The 15987-nt window shown below is 41.5% G+C and overlaps 1 protein-coding gene across 2 annotated transcripts in view; it reads right to left on the bottom strand.

Moving 5' to 3' along the window:
- The window catches only part of LOC120558589 (tumor protein D54-like), a gene marked incomplete at its 3' end in the record, with an annotated part of 29852 nt that overhangs the window by 12233 nt on the left and 1632 nt on the right, over positions 1–15987 (bottom strand). For both annotated transcript variants that reach the window (XM_039799637.1, XM_039799636.1), the window contains 2 exon segments: positions 394–542; positions 1245–1414. In XM_039799637.1, coding sequence (XP_039655571.1) covers positions 394–542; positions 1245–1414 — 319 coding nt within the window.

Below are 15987 nucleotides of genomic sequence, written 5' to 3'. Positions count from 1 at the left end.
TGTAGTGCAATGTCTTGGGCGTCTAATAAGCTTTCAAACTCAACATAAATGAATCTATTACATTAACATCTTCTGGTACCTGAAGCTAAATGTCCACACTAATGCTGGATAGGACTAACAGGAGCTGTAGTGTTTCTAACAAAATCATTATCTTATTCTTACTGGTTTTATGAAGAGTGTGCTGCGGCTCCTTGCTCTACCAACTCAAGTTACAAAAGGGCCCATATGTAAATTGCTTAAGTTTAGATTTTTAGAGAGAGAAAATCCACTAAGAAAGCTTGGGAAACAGGAGCTAACCCTCTCTATGGGATTGAACATTTAAAAACAATCTTGAGGAGCTGTCATTTAGCATACGTTGGTGGTGTGCATTTTAAAATGTTGATTAATACATACGCGTTGGAGGTCTGTACGTCTTGCCAGCTCTTGGTGAGGTTCTGCTTGAGTTCGGTGAGCGGGCTGAGGCCAAGTTTCCTCTTAAGCTCTGTGGCGTGTCTCTCTTTGGCTGACAAAACCTGACGCAGGGTGTTGATCTCCTCCTCCACCTAACAACGCAACGGAGCCATCAGACAGAGTTAAGAGTGGGACTTTCTTCTTCATTCATGGTGCTCTATGCAGTCTTCAACATAACATTTTCCCAAAAGCATATTCTGCATTTACAAATATGAGTTCAGTCCGTTCAGCTGGATTTGTGGTAAGCTAGCTATCAATATCAGCATACTGCTGTCTCTCTCCGCCTCCCTCCCCACTGCTAGGAGATTTCTTTGCCAGGAGGAGAGCAGACAGCAGCTCCGGTCTTTGCCCTGGCTGGGTTCAAGCTGCTGTTCAGCCGCTGCTTAAATGTCCAGCACGTGTGGTTTCTTTGTGGTAGGTGCCGGCGGCCATTTATTGACTTTGGTGGACTCCATTTCTAAGCTATCGTTGACTAGTGTTGCACCTATAGCACTCGATCACAAGGAACTGACTCGTGACTGTGACAATGTCACTGGGCCAACATACTGTTCTACTGGCCCCGGGCCATTACTCATGACGAACTCCGTCTCTAGCCAGCAGCTCTTCTCTTTTCTATATTACCAGAAGTGAATCTATAGTTGCATTCCACTGACAAACACTACTGCTTATCGCCCACTGCGGTCTCAAATTAAAATCCTCCTCTCTACTCTAAAACATGTTTCCAAAACGCACAACTTGACGAGCCTACAGTTACATGTGAACAGCTGGCGATTTTGGGAGCAGCTGGGCCATACCTTGGTGAGCTCTGTGCGGAGCTCCTCAGCCTCTTCCTCGGTCAGGCCCGGCGGGAGAGGGTTGGCTGCGTTACCCACCGCCCCCTCCACAGCCCCCTCAACCGGCACGTCGGACAAGCTGTCTGAATGATCCACGACGAGGCCCTTGTTAGGAGAGTTCAGGTTTATATCTGGAACAAGAGAGAGAGGGAGGTGATGGGATAAAGGTAAGGGTGGGGAAGAAGACAAAAGGTGAAGAATAGAAGAAGTTAAAGAGAGAGTCAGTGCGTTTACAGAAAATAAATCAGTAAGCGCTGCGAGTAGTTGTTGTTGATGTGACACCAAACTACACAACAGCCATGCCCGAATTGGCGGGCCATCGGCAGAAACCTGCGGCAACCAATCAGAGAATTAAAAGGTCAATTCTGATTGGCTGTTAGTCTCCAATTAGATCGCAAGCAGCAGGAAACACAAATCTATCTTTTTCAGTCAACGTCAGCATACTGGTACAGCATATACCAGGGCTCCAGACTAACTTTTTGCCTTGGTCACACTGGTGTGCCTAACTTTTTTTATTTAGGTGCACCAGCACAAAATTTAGGTGCACCCAAATTTTTCCTCGCGTCACCTTTAATGCCACAATTTCAAGGTCACCTTTTTAATCACACTCCATATACATTCATATATTATGTCAATTATTTTAAACAAGAATAAAGGAGTTGGTAAACATTTTTTTATTTGAAGCACAATTACACTGTACTCAAAGTCTTATAGCGGGCCCCCCCCTTGCTGTCAGATGCCCCTCAGATGGCCAACACCTGTAATTTGGCCTTCTTCCCCTTTGGCCTTGGCTAAACCATCTTGCCACACTCCCTAGCATCAAAATCCTCCAAGCTGGGCCCCTCCACACTGATTATTATCAGATCTTCCACTAGTCCAGGACTAAAAATCATATCTCTGTATTTTTCGGCTGAATGGTGATACACAATATATATCTCTATATTTTTTACAAAGTGGGCTAAATGTTCAGTTTTAAGTCTTTTATCAAAACAGATATGATTAAAATAAAATGCAAAGACAGGGTTTCCTTCCCAATTTGAAAATATAGAGCTGCAACACTATGTAAATTATCTGAAATAAATAGCCTGGGATACATTTAAAAATATATATCTCTGAGAAAGCTCCTTCACTTGTTTTCAATAACAGACCCGGATAGCCCAGTAGCTCATATAGGGAGAGAGGATGGACTGAAGTGTAGGCCTACTCACAGAGTGACGGCTGACTCATTATGAACGGGTCCAGCACGGGTCGAATGCGGGTCAGCGGCGTTACACACGTCTTGTGTAGGCTATGAAATGTCTGTATCGTTCCTGGCTGCGCAGCATTTTTATGAACTATGATAATGTGGCCATGGGTCAGATCTCTCGCCCAGGTCCAGCAGGCTCCGTCTTACACGCCATTACTCACCCAACTGAAGTTAGTTCCATTCAATAACTTCTTCTGTGTTTCTCGCCGTGGCGATCTCAATAACAGAGAATTACCAGCGGAAACACTGGTACCAATACAGGTTTCCCTCTCATACTTAATATACAGCTGTGTTAACAATTCAAACTGTAGACAAATGTCAGCATGTGGACCGGCGGCGCTGTGTCTCTCCATGAGCCGCTTTCCGATGTTGCAGGGGAGCCGGCCCGTGTGTGAGTGAATGGGGGCGATCCAAACACAGCTTTACTGAAGGAGTGGGTCATGTAACGCAACATTAAACCTACCGATATAAACGACATCGCTTTGTTCGTGGAGAGGCAGTGGATGCGAGGACGTTCGGTGCACCGGTGTTTCGGTTTAACGAGAGGCCATGTTAACTGGCGACCATCAGCCAAACGCGTCTGTTGTCGTCGTAGTGACGACAGCTGTTGTCTGAGGAAACTTGTCAGTCGCGGTTTGAATGTGGCTTGCTGTTAAGGAAAACAGCGTTGCTCTTCCTGTTAATGTCTATAATACGTTTTACTGAATAGACCGATTAGTCTTCAGATCTTGTTTAAGTAAACACATGTCACGCAGGGATGTATTAAGAGAACGATGTCATGTAGAAAACTATGTAGCCCTTTTAAAACGTAGAAAATAAATTAATAAACAACTTGGATTCGAACTCGTACCAAAGTTTTATTTTTTTGGCTATTTTTCCAAGGTGTAATTCTCTTAGTGAAGATAGATAGTTTTTCCCAGTGGAGGAGGAAATGCATCTCTGTCTGACCTAGTTGGTGGTCAAATAACAATTTAGTCTACTTTGTTTGCTTTCTCCAATGTTCTAAATATTGGTCTTTTGAATGATTCATAATTAGTTTAGTTCTGTTGTGTTGTTATGAACAAGTGCTGATGGGAGCCTGGTTAGTTAGCTTCACCATCAGCTGACTGAGGGGACTGTTTTGTGGGGAAAGTAAGCTTGAGGCAGCAGCAAGTATGGCCATCTCCACCTTCAATGAAGGTGCCTCTGCCATGCTTTCTGTTATGGAGTTGTGGCTTCAGAGCACAGTTGTGATGGTCAATTCAATGAGAGAAACTGTCATACACAGGATCTCGGAAGCTGAGGCTGTCACAAAAAGGAAAGAAAAAAGAGCAGAGCGGGGGTAGAGGAAATACGGAGAGAGACCGGAGAGACCCGTAATGTTGTTCTGAAACACATTGCGGAGGCAGAGAAATCAGTACGACCTAAGTCATCCAAGGTGTGGGAGCATTTCACACTAAATAAATCGAAAACGTCTTAACTGCAAGATAAGCAAAAGCAACACGGCATGGCACGGTCGCACCACGGTGATGAGTCAGCACCTAAAACGGAAAGACGTTGGAGTCCATGATGAGGAGGAAGGGAGTTCAACAGCAGGGTAAAGTCACTACACTATCCTACTTCTGTTCCGTTCTGAAGGGAGGAACGTACCATCCCTCCAGTAGCTCTTCTAGTGCTGCCGTTTACTCGATATCCAGCTGACTAGCATGACAAGCTAGCTTTAGCTCGTTAATAACAGTAGTAAAGCAGGGGTGGTATAGTTTACAAGACTAAAGACACGGTTTTATTCACTCGCCTTTTGTGGCCCATTAATTTTTCAATCTGTTATATATATATATATATATATTCTGTGCTTTGTCCCGTATCAGTTATTGTTGACAAATGTGTGTGTGTTGTAGTTTTTAAATTTCATTTCCAAGTTCTTTTATAGCACTTGGTCATCTTAAGCTGTCTTTAAATGTGGTGTATAAATTAACTTAACTTGCACTTACTACAATGATGGTAATAATTTAATGAATAAGGTTCAAGGGAACGTGTGTGTGTGTGTGTGTGTGTGTGTGTGTGTGTGTGTGTGTGTGTGTGTGTGTGTGTGTGTGTGCTCTATGGGTTACTTACCTTTACACAACTATTAACTAAAACAAGTATGTATGTAAGTATGTATTGAGTTGATGTAAATTTATGCTTTTGTTTTTTTATCCGATTCATCGATTAATGGAAAAAATAATCGACAGATTAATCGATTATTAAAATAATCGTTAGTTGCAGCCCTAGAATTGACACTATAAATAAAAAATAAAATAAATAAATTACGCTTTTGTCAGTTTTTCTTTGGCGTATATTTTAACGTCCCATATTTCTGATATAAAAAAAACTTTTGAAAACGGGTCAAATTTGACCCGAGGTCAACATGAGGGTTAAAGTAACAAACATTTGAACACTTAAATCTGCCACCGTGCATCTTTCGTCATTCACCTGGGGACGCACAATTTTGGCAACTACAAGAGCTTGGCACCGTCAGAGCGGGAACGGAGAACACAACAAAGAGGAAGACGGAGAAAAAAAAACACTGGGTAAAAATAGACTTTATGCAGTTCAGTCCAACATTCAAACAGCATTTATTCATTCAGGCAAACAGGCTTCAGTTTGGGAGTGTAGGGCAGCCAACCTCTGTTCACCGATTTAAAAGGTCCAATATTTTAAAAAGTGAGATGTCCATAGGGTTGGGTATCGTTTGGATTTTTACGATTCCGAACCGGTACTTTTAAAAACGATTCCCATTCCTAATCCAATTCTTGAAAAACTGAAAAATACCAAAGAAAGGCTATTTTTGTTAAATTGAAAATTATTTCAATTTAACAATATATATTAATGTTTTAAAGTACTTAAATATCTAACAAGTATAATATTGTACATCCGTTTTGGTGAACCCAGAGGGAAAATATGGCATTTTAAAAAGTAGCTTACATTTACGGTATCTAGCTAACGGTAGACTACAGAGAGAGGGGGATAGTTCTACGTCAGTTTCGGAGCGACAGAGGGAAAATATTTCAATTTACACATGAGGAACCAAAATTTGCGTTCTAATCCGGTCCGATTCCTACCAGTTCCATAGTGGAACCAGGTTTCGGTACCCAATCCTAAATGTCCAACGACATGTTCCAGTTGAAACCCGAAAAACCTTTATAAAGTATGAACCTGAAAATGTGAATAATATGGGACCTTTAAAAGAACAGACTTTGGACTTCCGGTGACGACATGGATATGCTTGCAGCACCGTAAGTTAGCTCCGCTGGACAAAATTAAAGATAAGAGTGACAACTACAATATTTTGACGCTGAAACGTAAAAGATAGATTCATGAAACATGAGTTCCTCCGCTGGTCAAAGGAGACAGGAAAAACCTGAACCCTCATGGGGAAAAGATGATAAGCCGAATCAACCCAGCCCAACTAGCAAAACCAAGGCTAGTAGCAACACGTGTCAGTCAGACTCAACGATACTGGAGGAGTTAAAAAAAACTCCGAAAAGAAAATCAAGACTGACACAACCACACTCAACTGGCCCTTAGCCGGGTGGAACAAACTATTTCAGACAAAAGGACCAGCTGGCGGAACACTAAGAAAGAATGGGAGGACTGGAGGAGAGAGTCGGTGCGGCCGAGGATGCGGAGATGCGACATCGCAGGGCGCTGAGATACCTGCTACACCGAGATATCGACCTATCGGCAAAATGTGATGACCTCCAAAACAGACAAAACAATATCAGGATCTTTCAAATCCCGGAGGGCAGTGAAGGGAAAGATATGGCTGGATTTGCTAAAGACCTACTTCAGAAGGAACTTAAACTGCCACCAGACCTGGACGTTAAGATTGAAAGGGCACATCGGTCACTGGTGGCCAAACCTAAAGATGCCACTGCTCCACCAAGATCGATTATATTGAGATTTCTGGATGCTGCGTTGAAGGACACGGTCATAAGGCAGGCATGGAACCAGGGGCCAGTCCTCTTTCAGGGCAAGCGGATCTACTTTGACCAGGACCGCTCCGCCGATCTTCAGCAGAAACGGATGAGGGTCCGATAAGTTATCAAACAGCTTAAAAAGATGGACATACAGGCGAGGTGTCCGTACCCAGCACAACTGAGAGTGAAGCTGAACACCGGGGAGAAGACCTTCGCATCACTAACGAGTGCCGCGCTGCTGCTGAAGGAGCTGGGGGTCGACGTGTGCTGTGGGGAGAGGGAGCGCATCGAGGAGGAGCTGAAGGATGGATGGATGGATGGAGGAGCCAAGAGGAAAAAGAAGGGAGCGTTTCTGTCACCAGCTGATCTCAGGGCCCTCCTTCAGGAGGGGGACTAAAGGGAATCTACCACTAAGAGGGATAAAAAGTTTGTTTCAACTAAACCAGTGGTAAGGTTATAACGGACCTATAGGAATAACATAAGCGCCACTAACATATATATATATATATATAAATAACGTATATTGTTGTCACATCATAAGGTAATGTGTTAGAGAGTCCAGAAGGAGGATATGCTGGAGTACATGAGTGGTATACACTCACCCGGACCTTCTTTACATGTTAGTGTAATATTGGTCACACTTGCACCGTGTGTGCTTTTTCCCCACAGAGAGGGTAGGTCACACCTCTCTGCCCCAATACCACCGGGGACCTGGTGCAGCCACAGTTCACCAGCTGCGTCAGGTTGATGAGGTGGAAGTTCAGTTCTGTGTTATATACAGTAGAGTTGTGCCGATCAGTGATCGTGATGGCTGGCCGACATCACGATGGAGAGCCACCATTGTGATGCAACGCTGCCCCCCACCCTGTCAAACACACTAATCCTAGTCGCGGGCGCTGGACGGGAAATTGACAAGTGCGTCGGTCTTAAACTAGCAAAGACAAGACATAGGGCTCCTTAAGTGGAAGCTACTTTTTCCCCCTTACGTGCAACCTATTTGTGAAAAAGACCATGGCTTTGAGCAGACTGGATTGGCTGTAGTGATACATTCTCTCTCTCCCTGTCAGTTGTAGCTCGCTCTCCCTTCTAGTAACGTTGGACACAGCGGCCTCGAGTGAGAGAGAAAAAAACGTTAAAAGTGGAACGCTATCACACTTTCCTTTCTCCCCTCATTGGACTAAGTTTGTCGACACTACTCTGTGCGTGCATCAATAAGTAAGTCTGAGGTCCTGTAGGTACGGGACGATGTTATGCAGGATTTATGAATGTACGTTAGCAACAGTAGGCTAATTCACCAGGGTGATATTTTATGTGTGAGCTAATATTGCACATCTGTTCATGTGCGCTGCAAGAGTTATGTTTCTGATTATTGAATGCGTTATTCAGTGCAAACATAACCGAGAATGTAGTTTAAACTCAGTAATGATGGTATGTTAGGTTATTACTGTCGCTCTGTTGAAGGCAAATGTCCCACTGTACTGTCGTTACGCAGATCACGGACATCTGATTGACTTTACTGCGCCGTACTTAAGTGAAAGTAGGTCACGTTGTAAAACCTACCAGCAGGTCACCATTTACAGAGGGCCTTTAAATGTATCTCTAATCGTTTCTATATTAACTGTTGGCCCATTGTAGCAGAAAAAAATGTAAAGAGATACAAGCTACCCGCTACCCCCTCACAGCCCCGACGACAATATCATCGTCCATCACGATGTTTTACTGTAAACATCGTCAATTGCCAATTTAGGGGACATCGCCCAACCCTAATATACAGTGGGTTTTTTTTTCTGTTTTTCCTGACACATGTTACAGGCATTGTTTTGTTAAGGATTAGATTATTTTTGACATCCAAGTGTAAACAGGTAGGGAGCAATATTGTAAGATTACGAAGTCCATGGCTGAGCTGAATTTTATAACTTATATTATAAAGGGGAATTAATAATCCGATCAAAAGGAAAAAGATTTTAGGACAATTAAATAGGTTTCACTGCTCTGTTGCTTTAATTCAGGAAACACACCTGTCTGAGACTGAGCACCTGAAACTGAAGAGAGAGTGGGTGGATCAGGTTTATAGTGCATCATATGGGAGGAAAAAGAGGAGAGGGGTTGCTATACTATTTAATAAATCAGTGTACTACAACAATGAGAAAATCTTTCAAGACGATGAAGGCCGGTATGTTATGGTGATAGGCACAATTGGGGGAATAAAGATAACCATTCTTAAAGCGCCCATATTATACTCATTTTCAGGTTCATAATTGTATTTTAAGGTTGTACCAGAATAGGTTTACATGGTTTAATTTTCGAAAAACACCATATTGTTGTTGTACTGCACAACTCTCTCTCACTGCTGTAGATCCTCTTTTCACCTGGTTTCTGTTTTAGCTACAGAATGAGACCTCTTTTCTTCTACTTCTTCTGTACCATCTTTGATTGCACTCGCACATGCTCAGTAGCTCAGATGTAGAGCATGTCAGCTAGCTAGCTCCATAGAAGTAAAAGACAGGCTGTTTCTCCAACTTCAGTCAGTTACAAGGCAGGATTAGCTGGGAGACTTCTAAATGAGGGAGCACATGTAAGTAGTTCTTCTGTAGATTATGGTGAACTTGTGTGTGTTGTAGCAGTGCTTTGCTATTGAGAACAAGGTACCATGCTAGTGTTAGCATTAGCATTAGCGTTAGCATGCTAAGGGTAACGCTACAAGCTAACGGTTGCGGTTAGCCACCTCATTTTGGATTGTGACGTCACACAGTCCGAGCCGATTTTGAACAGCTCACCAGGAGACTGAAGGCAGGACACATTCAGAAACCGTATCTCACTCAAAACAGCATGGATGGATTTTTTTCAAAGTTTGTATGTGTGTGGAAGCACCAGAGACACAAAAGAACACCCCAAATACCAGAAAAAGTGTTTTTTTCATAATATGGGCACTTTAATGTGTATGCCCCAAATGAAGATTGCCCACACTTTATCAAAAAAGTTGCAACTCAAACACAAAGGGGCTATCAGACATGATGAAGGAACTAGGCCTTGTAGACGTTTGGCGACAGCTCCACCCAAATGAGAGATTTCACTTTTATGTCTCAAGTACATGGGAGTTATTCGAGGATAGATCTCTTTTGCATATCAAAAACTGAACTATATAGAATTAAAGGGGTGATAGAATGCAAAACCGATTTTACCCTGTCATAGTTGAATAACGACAGTTCGGTGGGTAAATAGGACATACATAGAAGCTCAAAATCCCACTGACACCCCTTTACTATGAAAATCTCATATTTTTAAACATTGACATTCACACAAATACATTCAATTGAAATCCGAAATCGGACAAGTGTTAGCTAAGCTTTGTAAGACCTTGAGGAACCTGTAATATTCATGCCGTGACGAAATTCAAACTGTAAATATACTTTAGTTATGCGAAAGTGAGCAAGCTGCGGTATTTCCCCATTGTAATGAATGGGACATATAGCAAGCAGCTGTTTGTCCTACAAAGACGCCTTGCGTTCATAAAAATGCCTTAAAATCAAATCGGACACAACGGTTAGCTTTATAAGACATTGGGGAATGATGTTGTATAAGTAGCGTGACGAAATTCAAACTGTAAATATAATTTAGTTATGGCGACAATGTAGCTAGCTAGCTGCGGTATTTCCCCATTGTAATGAATGGGACATATAGCAAGCAGCTGCTCGTCCTACAAAGACGCCTCGCGTTCATAAAAATGCCTTAAAATCAAATCGGACACAACGGTTAGCTTTATAAGACATTGGGGAATGATGTTGTATAAGTGGCGTGACGAAATTCAAACTGTAAATATAATTTAGTTATGACGACAATGTAGCTAGCTAGCTGCGGTATTCCCCCATTGTAATGAATGGGACATATAGCAAGCAGCTGCTTGTCCTACAAAGACGCCTTGCGTTCATAAAAATGCCTTAAAATCAAATCGGACACAACGGTTAGCTTTATAAGACATTGGGACATTCAAAACCGTAAATGTATTATTTATAGATATAGTTATGCCGGCAGCTGGCCGCGGAGCCCCGTATGCAGTATCCACAAAGGGTGACTTGGCCCTGGGTATGGAGCCCAGCGAGGCTTTCTCGTCAGACTGTGTGGAGCTCCTAAAGTCCGACACGTCTTACCAAATTTGCAATTAGCCATCAATTTTTGTAAAACGGCCCATATTTGAGCTTTATATAGTTGATTTCTCGCTTAAAAAAGTCTCAGAAGTGAATTTGGTAATGAAACATTGCAGTGTCTGGAATATGAGATTCTGTTGCTTCTCTAATGTATGTGTATTGGGGATTCGCTCAACCAATCAGCGCGCGTCTTTAATGTCTGCGTATGGCAAGTCGCTCAACCAATCACCGCGCAGCTCATCTAAATATTCATGACCATACCATATTTGGAAGAAAAGCTCTTGTTACAAATAGGGCCAAAACACAGGGATGCATAAGGGCCAGTAAAATATCAACCAGGCCATTTTCAGCCCAACCAATGTTACATACCCCATTAGGAGACCATAAGGAACAGTGTGAAATACCCTATATAATCATTCTATCACCCCTTTAATGAAAGTACAATTGAGCCAGTCACTATCTCAGACCACGGCCCTGTGACCATGAAAATTAATTTAGGGGTAGAGAACCACTTTAGACACTAGAGACTTAATGTCTCACTACTAACAGATACGAACATCAGGCAAGAAATACAAGGAGCTCTAACTGAGTATTTTACTATAAATGACGATGGTAGTGTCTCCCCCTCAGTTGTATGGGATGCCAGTAAGGCCACAATGAGAGGAAAGATTATTTCTATAGGATCTAGAATAAAGAAACAAAGGCTCACAAAACAACAAGGATTGGAAACTGAAATAAAAAAATTAACAAGGGAACATAAACAATTTGGACAGGAAGATACTCTTAAAAAGTTAAAGGAAATTAGACAACAACTGGATGAGTCTCTGACATATAAGGCAGAGGGAGCTCTCAGATATAGTAATAGAAAATATTATGAAATGGGGAATAAGGCTAGTAGGCTACTGGCTTTTCAATTCAGAAAAGCTCAATCTAGCCGTGCAGTTCCCAAGATCAGGAACCCTGGAACCAACCAGGTTGAGACCGATACCACTAAAATATCAGACTCATTTGCTACATATTATAAACAGCTATATAGGGCTGAAGAACTAGAATTTAAGGAAGAGAAAATTACAGAGTTTTTGAGACCCCTTAAAATTAATAAACTATCAAGTGAGGAAGCAGAACTCTTAATAAAACCTATCACAGAGAGCAAAATTAGAGAAACCATCACCAAATTAAAAAACAATAAAACGCCCGGAACAGATGGTTTTTCTGGAGAATACTATAAAATCTTTGTGAATGAGCTCACTCCCATATTATGTAAATTATATAATTACGTTCTAACATCTGGAGACCCCCCAAATTCATGGTCAGAAGCCATATTAACAGTCATACATAAGGAGGGGAAGGACCCCATACAATGCACCAGCTATCGCCCAATAAGTTTACTTTGTGTAGATTATAAAATCCTGACTTCTATAATGGCTACCAGAATCCAAAAATATATAAAGAAATTAATTCAACCAGATCAAACAGGATTCATACTAGGATGTCAAGGAACAAATAACATAAGGAGAACCCTGAACCTGCAGGCAATAGCGGCAGGGGACAAACAAGCATCAATCCTTCTCAGCTTAGACGCAGAGAAGGCGTTTGATCGAGTCGACTGGGTATTTCTGAGGCAGACACTGATGGAAATTGGCTTTGGGAAATAATTTGTGGCTTGGATCAACCTATTGTATAAGGAGCCCAGCTCCAAAGTTAGAGTTAATGGGCACTGTTCTAGCTTTTTCAGGATTGAGCGGGGTGTGAGACAAGGGGATTCGCTTTCACCCATCTTATTTGCTCTTAGTGTTGAGCCTTTGGCAGAGGCGATACACCAGAATATGCAGATTCAAGGGATAGAGGACGAAGGGGGGGGTCAATCCATAAAATAGCTTTATTCGCGGATAAGATTTTAATTTTTGTTAAAAATCCACTTCTTTCCATCCCTGCACTTATGAAATGCCTGCCTGAATATGGGTCAGTGTCCGGATACAAAATTAATGAAAATAAGTCAGAAGCCATGATGATCTCAGGTACTTGGCCTACACAATTAAATAACAATTTTGTTTCAAATCACTTCCTATAAGAGTACCTGCTTCCACTTTAAACATGTTGGACAAATTAATCTCAACATTTATTTGTCAAAAGAAGAGACCGAGGGTAAGATTAAAATCCCTTCATTTACCCAAAGACAAGGGAGGTCTAGGCTTGCCAAACCTTAAAAATTATTATTGGGCTGCACAAATAAATGCAATGGTGGCATGGATCGGAAATGACCGGGAAGCTATATGGACTCAGAGCAAGATTCGGTTAGGGGCATGTCCTTATCAGTACTACCATTTATTGATATAAAGTCGGTCAATAAAATCAAAATAAAGAACGAATGGATAAAACACACTTTAAAAGTCTGGACAACAGTGAAAAAAAATGCTCAGGGGATCAGAGTCGATCTCAAGGGCCATGTTGATAGTAGGAAATATAGAATTCCCACCTTCCGTGTGGGATAGCGGGTTTAGAAGGTGGGCCGATAAAAGGTCTCTGTACAATTAATCAACTTTTTAAACAAACAGAATTCAAATCATTCCCTCAACTTCAAGAACAATTTGGCCTCCCATCAAAGGATTTGTATAGATACCTCCAGATAAGACATTATATCACAAGCCATAAGGAAAGGGAGCTGGTCAGCAAATACCCAAATGAAATAGAAGAGTACTTTAGTGTTCTGGAGAGGAATTTCCCAACGAAAAAAACATATCTTATATATATATATATATAAAGGTTAACGGCTGGCACTTCACAAAACACAAACTACATTAAGGAAAAATGGGAATTGGAATTGAATGTTATCATTGAAGATTCTACATGGATGGACATATGGACAAGTTGCCATAAGGGAATGAGTAGCCAACTGTGGAAAGAATTTGACTGGAAGGTAAAGATCAGATGTTTTTAATACTCCCTTTATCATCTCTTCATTTGTGAAAAACCCCAACGTGGCATTATGTTGGCAAAAATGTGGAACTATTGGAGACACCACACATTTTTTGGGATTGTCCGGCAATACAAGGATTTTGGGATAATGTTAAAAAGGAAATTTATATTATTTTAGAGTTGGATATCACTCCAGAACCAATGTTGTTTTTGCTGGGAGCCATACCCAAAGATCTATATAATGCAGATCAGCGATATATACGGAGGATTCTCTTATTAGTAGCAAAGAAAATGATTACAGTGAACTGGAGGGATGTAAAACCGCCAACAATAGGTCAATGGGTCCAGAGACTGAAAAATGTATACAGGATGGAGCGAATGACGGCAAGTCTGCAGCTGACTATGGACACTTTGGTGCAAAGATGGACTTGTGTTTCAAGGTACCTGGGGTCTGATGGATGGGATGATATGATAGAATACTGTTGGGAAGGGATGCCTATCTAAATTCCTCTTTGAAATTTTTTATTTAGCTACTATCATATATCTACCTCTCTGCCTGTTGTTATTGTTGCTGTTACCATTATTATTATTACTATTCTAATTTAATTTATCTTATTACTATTTTTTTACGCACTTATTTCTATTTTGCTTCATATTTACTTATTTATTTTAATTTAATTCTGCCTGTCATTTGTTTATTACATTTATATTGCTGTCAGGAAATGTTATGTAAAATGATTAAAATGTTTAAATAAAATTAAAAAAAGAACAGACTTATTTTAACATTTTTTTTTTTTAAGATTATGTTTTTGGGCATTTTAGGCCTTTAATGACAGGACAGCTGAAGAAGTGAAAGGGGAGAGAGAGGGGGAATGACATGCAGCAAAGGGCCACAGGTCGGAACCGAACCCGGGTCCGCTGCGTCGAGATGTAAACCTCTACACATGGCCGCCCGCTCTACCAACTGAGCTATCTGGGCGCCATAATTTTAGCATTTTATACTGAAATCTTAACTTTTTTAAGCATTTTTTTACAGTGTGCTGTTTTTCCCCCGAAGTTTTACGCTTTAACTTTTTTTCCCCCCTGTTATCTCCAACTTTTTTTGGGATGTTTTTCCTTGAAGAAGAAAAAATAAATAAAATTGTATATAGGGGCCAGTAAAAATGTACTTAGGGCAAGAATAATTTTGTTTAACTTGCCCAACCGGACAAGTTAAAAAAAAAATAAAAAATAAAATAAACCTTAGCGTTGCATCCTGGAATGCAACTACTATTATTCCCTGATACTCCGTATGCAGTATCCACGTTGACACGATTGATTGTACAACACAGCAGACATGACAGAGTAGTGTTGCAAAACACCAAGACTACAGGTACTGTGGTGACGCGGTGAGATCCAGAGTCTCAACAATGTTACATCCGCATACACGCTGCTGAGAGATAGGACTGCTCCACCCTCAAGGTATATATTGATTCAGCCGAGAAGGACTCAGCCCGACCCACAGAAACAACAGCAGCCAGGTGAAAGAGGGACGACAACAACGAGGCCCATATGAGGACACAAAAGGGGATAAACTACAAAAATTATTTGGAGTTCAATCTCAGATATTGTTTTTCCCCACAATGCCTTCTGACAACACCCAGAGTCAAGCATGTACATACATGGCTGGTTTAAATGGTTCATAATTTGCCCACTTTTTTATTTTACTGACAGCAGTGTCACGTGAGAATGCAGCAGTCGGGAAACGTCCCAGGCTCTGCCGAAAAATACTAAGCTCAGGTTTCACAGTATCATTTAGGAAACAATAGTAGCAGGATTTTATTTGGAAAAACATAGACTAACCCCCCCAGTTTGCCACAGCTCAAGATAGACATATGAAGGAATCTTTAATCACTTTCTATAAGTGCTCATCCTGAAGCACAGGAAGCCTGATTCAGCATGACATGTCAATCTAGGCCATTCACTATTACAAACTACAGGATATAGGATGTCTCATTAGGACATCCCCAAGGGGAAACTGCAGCCATAATGACCTGGAGATAAAGAATGTAAAAAGAAAATTGTAATATTATATGTAATATGTAATAAACAGGCAGCCACAGCGAAAGACAGAGGGGAAGACAAAAGGGACAGAAAGACCGAGAGAGTGAGAAACACGGACAAAGACAAAGAAATGTGCCCTTTCTAACAATGTGGCTATGGACGCTGACAGACTCACATATTTGGCATGGTGAGCCTGCCAACCAGCTACTGCATTGCCTCCTATATAGTCTCGCTTTGCCAGACCTTCCAACACAGCGCTGTGGAGGATCTGGCTAATCCACACAGCATTCCTGGATGGGAGTAAAACGTGCTCCGGTTTATTGGCATTTCTTTAAACCAATCACAGTCATCTTGGGTGGGGCTAAGCTCCAGACAGAGCCACGGTGCCTCTGCTAAATAGTCTCAGGAAGGAACTT

This window comes from Perca fluviatilis, chromosome 5 (genome assembly GCF_010015445.1).
Source record: "Perca fluviatilis chromosome 5, GENO_Pfluv_1.0, whole genome shotgun sequence".
In the NCBI taxonomy this organism is placed as follows: Eukaryota; Metazoa; Chordata; class Actinopteri; order Perciformes; family Percidae; genus Perca; species Perca fluviatilis.
Note: the sequence above shows the minus strand (reverse complement) of the source record. Positions and strands in the feature narration are given on the sequence as shown.